Source organism: Rhodnius prolixus, unplaced genomic scaffold (assembly GCF_049639745.1).
Source record: "Rhodnius prolixus isolate KJV_2025 unplaced genomic scaffold, Rpr scaffold_8, whole genome shotgun sequence".
NCBI classification, from domain to species: Eukaryota; Metazoa; Arthropoda; class Insecta; order Hemiptera; family Reduviidae; genus Rhodnius; species Rhodnius prolixus.
Window position 1 is genome coordinate 33,338,227 of NW_027411593.1, and position 12,537 is coordinate 33,350,763.

Genomic DNA, 12,537 nt, shown 5'->3' on the forward strand with positions numbered 1-12,537 from the left:
GAAAAATATTAAATGTTTTAATTTTAAATATTTGTAGTTAATTTCGACTCAAAAATGTCTCTAGTTGCAATTAAATTGGAATATTTTTCTGTTCAGTTAATAAGTGATAGGGTCTTTAGCGCTGAAAACGCAGAGGAGTTTCAAGTGAGTTCTCCGCATCAGTAATTCCGAGACAGTTTTATCAACAGAAAGTTGGCAAGAGATTAGCTCAGGACTGTGTGCTTGACCAGTTGTTACCTGTTTAGAAAATCAGTAAAATGCAAATTGGGATGTTGTTCAGTATAAATCTGGTACTTTTTTGACATTACCATGGCTGTCAATTGATTAATCTTTTACAAATTCTTAACCGTTTTATAAGTTGAAAGAAAATCCATTGAACATTTCCACAAAAACGACAATGAACTCGAATTTACTCTTTATTAATATATCGAATATACTTTCAGTCAAAGCTAAGGGCGCCAATAACCTCAGATGTTGACGCGCCTTAAATCATTAAAATAATATAAATACCGTACGTTGCGTACAAAGAATTACAAGAAGGCGGGGTAAATGCTTGCCAGAAGGATTGGCACGGAGAAAGAACATCGACTAGGAGTCACGGAATTCGTGAACCTCTTTCATCTCGCTCAGAACCGCTGTCAATGAAATAGCTAAGGTTCGCTGGTAAAGACTAGAGCTCAGCATTTGTTCTATTTGGGGAAAATATCCGTTAAATATCACGACAATTTTTGATAATAAACTTTTATCTAAAGATGTAACTAACTACTTTTTCATTTAAGGGACTTAAAGGAGTGAGTAATAAAATAAAGGAGTGAGTTGAAATGTTTACAAACAAATGTTTACTTTCATTTATTTAAAATTTACAAATAATAACAAAAAATAGATGGTTACAAAAATTATGTTTAGGAAATTTAAAATTAAAATATAATCATCAATAAAATTTACACAATATAATACATTAATGTTGAATTTAAGACGATGGGAACTTGCAAGGCAGAGTGAATACAGTTTTATCTGGAGCAACAGTATATTGAGGAGGGCGGACATATTGCCATGGCCTTCCAGAATTCCAACTTGCGAGTAATCCAATTTTGCTACAAATTTGCTTTACCCAATCAATTTCACTAATGCCTGAATTGATTTTTGCTCCATTAAGTGGATTGTCTAACACCAATTCCCTAACTTTTACTGGTGAAATCTCTACTGTACCGATTTCAAAATAAGTTCCACTTGTTTCAGCAGGCCTTTGTTTCACCACCAATGGTTTCAATGTATTTTCATCCCAAACTCCTGAAATCATAAAGAAAATATGTAAGTTTAGAAATAGAAGTTTAGATTTGATCTAAATTGAAGGCTAAGTACAAAATTTCTCATTTGGATAATAGAGGTTTCTTCCATGTTAGTGAAGGTTGGCGCTTTGGAAGTAGTAAAGGTACATGTATCACAATTTGACTCGTATGAACTAAACAATACCTCTTACGGTTCTGAAGGCATCATCTCCATTAAAATGAAATATTAGGCTGTATTCTTCTCCATTATTGTAACGTATTACTACAGCATTCCTACAATGTTGATCATATTCCATGGACACGTGGGGAACAGTCATCTGAGGCAGCTCTACGGGCACTTTCTTCGGCTTTTGTCTAAATATTAAATATAGATTATTTTTATTAATTTGAAAAAACGCATTTAATCAGAAATTTAACTTTAGCTTGCAACGGAAAACTATAAAATTATCTGTCATTTCTTAGATTAAATACTCTGGCTTAAATAGAAAGTTATAGATAGAGCTTTAAATGTACATAAAACGCAATTTAAGACGATGGGAACTTGCACAGCAGAGTGAATACAGTTTTGTCAGGAGCAACAGTGTATTGTGGAGGGCGGACATATTGCCATGGCCTTCCATAGTTCCAAAGTGCGCTTCCATAGTTCCATAGAATTAAAATTTGGTATTTGGGCCCTATTGAAGTGACTTAGATGAAAGTAGAAGGTGAGTTAGGTTGCATTACTGTTGCCAGAGAGTTAACATAGACACAGGTAAATAAAGCAGGCTGGATTGTGAAAGCCGATACAAAAAAAGGATAAAAAAGTGTTTTATTGTATTTTCAGTCTTTTGTTTATCCCACAACTTATTTCAAAATGGTGTTTTCAATCAATGATTTCCTTTTTGTAGATTTTTCGGTAGTTCGTAAATCAAGCAGATAGTGTCAACCCAAAATTCCATTTTCAATTTCACAATTAACCAGTCTGCAACCAATCTATTGATAAAAAAAAATTCACTATCACGCTGTACTGTTGCGATAAACCATCTTAGCAGTAGTTTTTATCTAATCAACGGGTGCTTGTAATTTATAATAAATTTAAACTGGACACTTTTGAGCACATATTGAGTTACAAAATGAAACTATTTTGTGGAGATAAAAGATGCTCTTCACAAACTGGCCATATCTAGGTTTAAAAAAACAAACAAGTTTAGTCACTCTATCCTAAACTAGGCTTATTTTGTTAGGCCAAAAAAAATACAGGCGATAGAGAAGAACGGAAATTTTTCGATGAGTTGCCTCTTTAAATCAAATATTTTTGCACAATATAGGGTGATCCATTTAAAAAGTACCAATCGCTAATAACTTTTTAGCAAAGCGGAATTTCGCAAAAACCCACGAAGTAAAGTAAATTTTTTTTTTTGTCTAGTTTTCAAATTTTCCACCCCTGATGCTGCATCTTCATTTTTGGAGGAGTGACGGCCACAAACCTGATCGAGGTTTTATTAGGACCACTGGTTTTGACAATGGTTATGAAAACTAGATAAAAAACTGTGAAAAATGACGTTAACCCCGTTTCGATATCCGTAATATTTGTCGAGATATTTAAGATCAAAGTTACCATTTTTTCTATTCGTGAACAGTTTTCAATATTAATGTTCCACTAGAAATACACGTTTTGGGAGGTCCTCTAATTGAAAAAATGTTATTTGTGACGCAAAGAACAAAAATAATAATAATTGAAGATTTTAAAGAATGTAGTGTAATGTAATGGTTGTGAGTGAATCAGGAAAAATTTGTTTTATCATCAAATAAAAGTAACCATCACAACAATTTAATGTACCCAGTATGCAGGACTTCTTGAGCTATGATTACGGTAAGAATATTTTGCCAAGGTGTTGGTCTAGTGGTCATGAGCGTGGTTTTGTAAGTGGGAGATCCCCAGTACGAATCCCGTGGGTGCAGTTATTCACAATACTTAATACAACATAACACTTTTTTTTAAATAATATGAAGTCATACGTGGGATATATATATAGTAAAATGGAATGCCCGCAATTGCTCTAAAATAACCACCACGAAAATTGAATTGTAACCTTACTTGTCTATATTTGCATCCTTGGGCGAGAAGAAAGACAGAGCATCTGGAACATGAGAGAGAAAGAACATTAGAATAGATTACAGAATGCAACAATATGACATGGATTATAAGACGATTACGGCTCTAAGATTGTAGGCTGTATATACGTACAATTTGGCTTCTTAAAGCACTGCTTGTAATATTTCCCCAGCAATTAAACAATGTAATATCAACGAAGTGTAAAATAGATCAGACGCGAGCAACCCAAGTGTTAATGCTGCTTAAAAATAAAAGTAAAATAAAGTAAAGAAATTGCCAGGAAGAAATTTTTTACAGCCCGGCTTTAAGTCCAACTACCAATTAGGTGTCGTGGACGGAGGCGACTAGCAAACATACTTTACTGTAAATTTCTTTTATTAACCATTAAATAAAATCCAAGGCCTAAAGACCAGGAGTCGAACCCAGTACCACAATACATATTAGCTTTACTGGTCTCGCCTCTAACCGCAAGAGATTTGTCCAGTTTTCCTGTACAATTAGCTTTATGTTTTCTCTTTTTCTAAATGCATTAACACAAATTATTGACTGAAGGCAACATATTAAATTAGAAAAATAGGAACCATGTTCTATAAACTCAATATTTTTTTAATAAATAATACATAAAATATATCAGACCTGCAGCTACATCCTTTACAGTACCGCAAAATGTTGAGGGTGGTTCCATTTTTGGGCTGGAACAATCCAATTAAAATCTAAATAATTTACATGAATAACTCTAACGCTCTAACATAGTGAAGTTCTGCTCTCTGAGTAATACGTACAAATAAGCTTCTCCATTCAAAAAATAAAAAATTAAATATATAAATAAAATAAATACAAATTAAAAAAAAAAAAATATTGTACGGCTTTGCGGTAAGGAACCTTTTCAAATTTTAGCTAATCGCAAGTCTCTCTTACTCTTGGAAAGTTTTCAGTAAAAGTAACTAATGTAGATAATATAAGCGCCCAGAAGAGAAGGTATAAATGAAAAGGGTGAACAGAGTTTATTTAGTTGGGCACTTTTCCATCCTCAGATCACGGGTGGTAGTTAATAGTTATTTATTTAACAAGTGCGGAAAGTAGTACTTTTCCTCACGCGAGGCAGGGTTTGCACGCACGAGCGAGCGAACCGAGGCGAGTGCAAGTGCAAATTGCCGAGTGTGAGGAAAATACTTTACACTCGAGTTAAATATTATATTTTTTCTGCAACCATTAGGGTTATTAACTAAAAAAAAAAAACTAAACAGGAATCACTAGAATCCATTTTAAATTTCTATAAGGTAACACTATAACCTTTTTAACTGTTATAATTAAAAATATCTAATTATTTATTAAAATATTATTTTTATTTCTATATTCCTTTCAATTTTTATTTTATTTTTTTAATATTCGTTTTTTAATTATTTAGATAAAATAAATTTAAATAAGCTTATTAAAGTTTTACAGAAAATATTTATGTTAATAACAAAACTTCTTATATCAAGGAAGCACAATAAAGTTTTTCCACTCACTAGTGAGGGAAGTTGGGCATTACAGAGCTGATTTTAATTGAGTAATGAGAACATTCCTACATGGTTGCAGAAAAAAGATTTTAAAGAGTGGTAGTATTTATTAACAAAATGACAAGGTATGTGCCCCAAGGTATACCTAGCTAACGATTTGTGCCTAAATTGGTTAAATGACTTCTGTAATATTATTTTGGGGGGGGGGGGCTCACTGATAGCTCTAAGGTTAGGAACTGTTTTCATGGTTAATGAAGAAAAATTGTTGCTTTTTTAAAACATTCACTGCTATTTCAATATCTTACTGATTCAGAGAAAAAGTTTACAGAAACAGAAGATAACTTCGTCACTCTAAAAGAAAGGGAAACATTTCTTAACATTGTAAAATTATGAGTGTCAGTCTTGTAGAAGAAGTAAATAAAAAAATCAACACCATCATGTAATGTCAGGCTTGAAAATGTTTCATTGGTGGATGCAAAATAAGGAACTGCTTTCTTTGGTCCTTAGATTTGGAACAAAATGAAAAGGTCCCAATACCATCATTTAGAAACCCAAAGTTTGGTTTCACCATCATACATTCTTCTTTTCTTTTTTTTAAAATTTATTTTGTAATTTACAATCTGCATACAGTTGTATACAATCAGTAAATATGGAGAGAGTGATGAACTGGTGCGGGAGGAGAGAAACTACCCAGCGGTAGCACTCTCTATAGGAGAGGGGAGAATGTGAGGAGGAGAGAGGAGAGTTATAATTTAGGACTTCAGCCTACAAGGAAGTCGCGGGGCCACTGGCGACTCAGTCGGCGAGGAGTATTAGAGATGTCAGAGGAGGCAAGAGACTGTACAAGAGGATTAGAGCTAGTCGAGAGAGTAGTATGGAATTTTTGGTTTTGGTTTATAAGGGGAATGTTGAGGTCGCTGTGAAGAGTGAGGTTAGTCACGTAGAAAAGAGCGTCAGTTATCTGTCGGAGGAGTTTTGACTGGAATGTCTTGTACTGTCCGTATGTTTAGCTGAACCCCACAGCTCTAGTCCGTTAGTCCACTTAGGTTTGAGAATAGTGTTGTACATTAAGCGTTTGAGTTCAATGGGTAATTTGGAGCGTCGTCCAAGTAGTCTGTAAAGCAGTTTCTCACGTTTTGTCATTGCTTGTCTTTTAAGTCTAGTGTGTAGGTTCCACGTGTGTAGAGCCCAAGGTAGCGCACCAAGATCTGTGCAAGGAATAGGATTGCTGTTGAAGAGGACAGGTGGATAGGAGCCCCGCCGGAGAGTAAACGTGGCATGCTGACATTTCTGTGGGTTCATTCAAATGTTCATTTTTGTGAGTAAATATGAAAAGTTCATTTGTTGAGACTTAGCTCTGCCTCAAGGAAAAACAAGTCAACATTTTTTTTTAATTTCAGTTTTTCACAAATTCTTTTGTTTCGATTAAAACAAGAAACGAATATAATTGAAAATGTTTTGCACACAGTATTAATCTTACAAGAACAAATATTTCTTCCTTTCTAAATTTTATTTGTGTAAGCTCTGAAAATAGAAATATAAAAAATATTATAACTTACGGATCACAGGCGACGTATTTATGGTCATTAATAATGTGTACCACATCATCTAAGCCAAGTAGAGCTAATGTCTGGAAATTCCAATCTCTAGAATTCAATATGGCAGTGCCATTGAATTTATTTTGTCTAGAACAACTAATTACTTTATCGGGAATACACTGTATAAAGCTAGGGGTTAAGAGAAGATACTTTCCAAAGGTATCTGGCAATCCTATATATTCCAAATTAGTAATTTTACCATCAACAACCACTCCTGTAAAAGAATGAAACAACAATTTTTGTTGAAAAAGAAGACGTCTGGAGGCACATATTCGCAATTAAATCTTAAGAACTATATGAAAAGGAGTATTGAAGGGCAAAGAACTGTTGCACATACCAGCAAATCAGCTAGCTTTTGGATCAAGTTATTTGTCTGGCATAAAATGTATTTAATTTTTCTCAAAAATTGAAATAAAATGCTTACCTTGAACGGATATATCAAATAATTGTTTAAAGTGAAATACTAGAGTTTGCTTCGGTGTAGGGAAACCTTCGAGCTGTTCGTGTAGATATATCTGACAGGGCAACAGACGTAATTTTTCTCTTTGAAAGTCTTCATGCATTTCCATTATTTTCTCATTGCTAGCTCGTAAATTATTTAACTGCTGATGACTTCTAACCCTTTGTCTCACTGCATTCACGTTCTCGTTTTGATAATTATCATAATTTGTCGCTTCCATTTAGATTTTTATTAACAATTCTGTTAAACGATAAAAAATATTTTTTAGTCAAGAACTATGATTTTCTTTTTTTACTATATGGCCCTAGGTGTTATCGCTTGGTGCCAAACAGCGGTTTTGGAAGTTCAGAACATTGAGCGTTTATTTCATGAATTCTTACAATGGACTTTAAAGAATGAACACTGCATGAACCAGTTCTGGTTAATCGCAAAATGCACTCAGGAGAAGGAGGTATCTACCATTCAATAATAATAAGCTGTACAAAATTTAAGTGTAACGTAACAATATTAAAGAAATTCTAAAGATTAGGCTAGATTTAAAGGCTAAACTCTGCTATATCTCTTAGAAATATGAGTCGATCTATTGTCTATTCTAAACTTAATTCTTTAAATTAAGGATTCAAATTTGGCAAAGAATCGGTCAAATAAAAACAACAACTCGTCTTTTTGCCAACATTTCGACAAATATATAGCCTTCTTCAGGGCGTGGCTATGCGTTTTCTGTTAACTCAACCAACCCGCATAGCCTGGCCCTGAAGAAGGCAATATATTTGTCGAAATGTTGGCAAAAAGACGAGTTGTAATTTTTATTTGGACCGATTCCTCGCTAATTTAAATCCTTAATTTAATAATTTACGGTCAAGAAACCAATATAATTTTTTAAAAATTTATTTCGTTATTTAGAATTTGTATAATGAAGGATAATTGGATGCGAGAAAGGCAGGAGGAAAGAAACTGCCCAGGGGTAGCACTCTCTACGGGATATGATTTTTAGGCCTTCAGACTGTGAGGAAGTCGCGGGGCCACTGGCGATTCAGTCGGCGAGTAGGATTGTCAGGAATGTCAGAGGAGGCGAGAGACTGCACTAGAGGATTGGAGCAAGTGGAGAGAACAGTATGGAATTTTTAGTACTTAGTCTTGGCGAGTTGGTATACGAAGAGGATGTTGAGGTCGTTGTGATGAGTGAAGTTAGTCACGTAGAAAGGAGTGTCAGCTATCTGTCGGAGGAGTTTTGACTGAAATGTTTGTACTGTTGGTTTGGCTGAACCCCACAGCTCTAGTCCGTTAGTCCACTTAGGTTTGAGGATAGTACTGTATATTAATCGCTTGAGTTCAATGGGTAATTTGAAGCGTCGTCCAAGAAGTCTGTAAAGCAGTTTTGCACACGAAAGCAATATATGTTCATATTTGTAACACTGAGGTACGTCTACATCAATTAATTCTTTAGCCTATAAATTGGATATAAGTTTAAATTAGATTAGAATGGTAAGACAATATGTGTATTACCGATTTCTCCTCTTTCTTTTAAACCTACAAAGGCTATCTGCTAAAAAGCCCATACTAAGCTACCGGTCTTCCTTCGGGTATGGGTAATGCCTTAGTTAACTTATCCGAGTAGCTAATAATGAACTTTTAGCAAGAAGTTTTCACCATTGAGATTAATTTTTCTATTCCAACGCTTTATTGGTTGTACAACATTGGCAATATCCTTCCTCGTAAATGGCTCAGTTTGAGGTTAACAGGAGTAAGTACCTATGCCAAACAAACTATATTTTTGTTCCGCTTTTATCCTAAATTCCCAACTCCTAGAAATGAAGTACCTATAATAATAATTTTCAACTAGGAAGTCTAGTATACCTTGAACTAAATTCATAAGATTTGATAGCTAGAAGAGCCGCCTGAATAGTTGCCATAGAAAATTACGATTCTGGAATTGATTATTCTTCACTTATATAATTTCAGCAGCGCAACGTATGGCGACTAGTTCTTTCTGTCTTTTTAAGATCTTAAACACATTCCCATCATTATTTTGTAAAGATATATATTCTCAGATTAGGAAAGTGATTGCGATTCTATTCTAAATAAAATAATAGTTTAAAATTGAATAAGTTGTTCTGCGACGGCCCTCCCGCTCAGGAAAAATTCAAAACTACAAATAAATTACGGAAGCTTTTTCTATTAAATACAAAGTATGTCAGTATTTTAATTAAAAGAACAAAAAATAAATCGAGTGATGTTAGGTAAGTAAATTTCGATTATAGAAAAGAACGATTACTGGTTGCGCTAAAAATTATATCCAGCCATAATTATGACCTTCAACAGTTTCTCAGAATGCTATTATTAGCAGCGACAGTTGCAGGTTGCGTTTCTGGTTACTAGGAAATAAAGAAGTTTTCATGAGTTAAATTTCTCATGCAATACATATTCTGTGGCCCCTAAAAGCTATGCTACTATGTTTTACAGAAAAAGTGCGTTTAAGGGTACACTAAGTCGATATTCCTTATATGATTAAAAATTAATTATTTTTTTACTCATTATTTTATTAAACACATTATTTAAAACTGGGCGTGTAACTTTATTTAAAACTTTTAACGCCTAATTTAATGAAAGGTTTTTGTTTATATCTTCTACATTTATAGATCTGTACACAAAATGACTAAAGCTTATAATTGAGAAAAACAAAGTGTATAAGAGAACAAAATTCCATACGAATACGTGGTTCACAGTGGGAGATATTGAACGACCACAATTTTACAGAATTTCATGACCCAAAAAATTTTCAACCCTTTATATCTTTTACATTTATAAATCTATGCACAAAATAACTATAGCTTATAATTCAGAAAAACAAAGTGTATAAGAGAACAAAATTCCATACGAATACGTGGTTCACAGTGGGAGATATAGAACGGCCACGATTTTACAGAAATTCATGACCCAAAAAATTTTCAACCATTTATATCTTCTACATTTATAGATCTGTAAACAAAATAACTATACCTTATAATTCAGAAAAACAAAGTGTATAAGAGAACAAAATTCCATACGAATGCGTGGTTCACAGTGGGAGATATAGAACGGCCACAATTTTACAGAATTTCATGACCCAAAAAATTTTCAACCCGTTATATCTTCTACATTTTTTAGATCTGTACACAAAATAACTATAGCTTATAATTCAGAAAAACAAAGTGTATAAGAGAACAAAATTCCATACGAATACGTGGTTCACAGTGGGAGACATAGAACGGCCACGATTTTACAGAAATTCATGACCCAAAAAATTTTCAACCCGTTATATCTTCTACATTTATAGATCTGTGCACAAAATAACTATAGCTTATAATTGAGAAAAACAAAGTGTATAAGAGAACAAAATTCTATACGAATACGTGGTTCACAGTGGGAGATGCTGAAAAGCCACAATTTTACAGAATTTCATGCGCCCAAAAAATTTTCAACCCGTTATATCTTCTACATTTATAGATCTGAACACAAAATAACTATAGCTTATAATTGAGAAAAACAAAGTGTATAAGAGAACAAAATTCCATACGAATGCGTGGTTCACAGTGGGAGATACTGTACAGCCACAATTTTACAGAATTTCATCACCCAAAAAATTTTCAACCCTTTAAATCTTCTACATTTATAGATCTGGGCACAAAATAACTATAGCTTATAATTGTGAAAAACAAAGTGTATAAGAGAACAAAATTACATACGAATACGTGGTTCACATTGGGAGATATTGAACGGCCACAATTTTACAGAATTTCATGACCCAAAAAATTTTCAACCCGTTATATCTTCTACATTTATAGATCTGTACACAAAATAACTATAGCTTATAATTCAGAAAAACAAAGTGTATAAGAGAACAAAATTCCATACGAATACGTGGTTCACAGTGGGAGACATAGAACGGCCACGATTTTACAGAAATTCATGACCCAAAAAATTTTCAACCCGTTATATCTTCTACATTTATAGATCTGTGCACAAAATAACTATAGCTTATAATTGAGAAAAACAAAGTGTATAAGAGAACAAAATTCTATACGAATACGTGGTTCACAGTGGGAGATGCTGAAAAGCCACAATTTTACAGAATTTCATGCGCCCAAAAAATTTTCAACCTTTTATATCTTCTACATTTATAGATCTGTGCACAAAATAACTATAGCTTATAATTGAGAAAAACAAAGTGTATAAGAGAACGAAATTCTATACGAATACGTGGTTCACAATGGGAGATGCTGAAAAGCCACAATTTTACAGAATTTCATGACCCAAGAAATTTTCAACCCTTTATATCTTCTACATTTATAGATCTGTGCACAAAATAACTATAGCTTATAATTGAGAAAAACAAAGTGTATGAGAGAACAAAATTCCATACGAATACGTGGTTCACATTGGGAGATATTGAACGGCCACAATTTTACAGAATTTCATGACCCAAAAAATTTTCACCTCTTTATATCTTCTACATTTATAGATCTGGGCACAAAATAACTATTGCTTATAATTGAGAAAAACAATGTGTATAAAAGAACAAAATTCCATACGAATACGTGGTTCACACTGGGTGATACTGAAGAGCCACAATTTTACAGAATTTCATGACCCAAAAAATTTTCAACCATTTATATCTTCTACATTTATAGATCTGTGCACAAAATAACTATAGCTTATAATTGAGAAAAACAAAGTGTATAAGAGAACAAAATTACATACGAATACGTGGTTCACATTGGGAGATATTGAACGGCCACAATTTTACAGAATTTCATGACCCAAAAAATTTTCAACCCGTTATATCTTCTACATTTATAGATCTGAACACAAAATAACTATAGCTTATAATTGAGAAAAACAAAGTGTATAAGAGAACAAAATTCCATACGAATGCGTGGTTCACAGTGGGAGATATAGAACGGCCACAATTTTACAGAAATTCATGACCCAAAAATTTTTCAACCCTTTCTATCTTCTACATTTATAAATCTGTGCACAAAATAACTATAGCTTATAATTGAGAAAAACAAAGTGTATGAGAGAACAAAATTACATACGAATACGTGGTTCACATTGGGAGATATTGAACGGCCACAATTTTACAGAATTTCATGACCCAAAACATTTTCAACCCGTTATATCTTCTACATTTATAGATCTGTACACAAAATAACTATAGCTTATAATTCAGAAAAACAAAGTGTATAAGAGAACAAAATTCCATAGGAATACGTGGTTCACAGTGGGAGACATAGAACGGCCACGATTTTACAGAAATTCATGACCCAAAAAATTTTCAACCATTTATATCTTCTACATTTATAGATCTGTGCACAAAATAACTATAGCTTATAATTGAGAAAAATAAAGTGTATAAGAGAACAAAATTCTATACGAATACGTGGTTCACAGTGGGAGATATTGAACGGCCACAATTTTACAGAATTTCATGACCCAAAAAATTTTCAACCCGTTATATCTTCTACATTTATAGATCTGTACACAAAATAACTATAGCTTATAATTCAGAAAAACAAAGTGTATAAGAGAACAAAATTCCATAGGAATACGT

The 12,537-nt window shown here is 33.3% G+C and overlaps 1 protein-coding gene across 2 annotated transcripts in view; it reads right to left on the reverse strand.

Moving 5' to 3' along the window:
* Positions 1-816: 816 nt before the first annotated feature.
* The window catches only part of LOC141451244 (uncharacterized), a 36,541-nt gene continuing 24,820 nt past the window's right edge, over positions 817-12,537 (reverse strand). For both annotated transcript variants that reach the window (XM_074122479.1, XM_074122480.1), the window contains exons 2-7: positions 6,909-7,184; positions 6,446-6,698; positions 4,021-4,076; positions 3,367-3,409; positions 1,474-1,643; positions 817-1,290 (exon numbers count right to left, since the gene is read on the reverse strand). In XM_074122479.1, the coding sequence (XP_073978580.1) occupies positions 971-1,290; positions 1,474-1,643; positions 3,367-3,409; positions 4,021-4,076; positions 6,446-6,698; positions 6,909-7,164 (1,098 nt within the window). In that variant the 5' untranslated portion in view covers positions 7,165-7,184 and the 3' untranslated portion in view covers positions 817-970. The remainder of the gene's footprint in view (positions 1,291-1,473; positions 1,644-3,366; positions 3,410-4,020; positions 4,077-6,445; positions 6,699-6,908; positions 7,185-12,537) is intronic.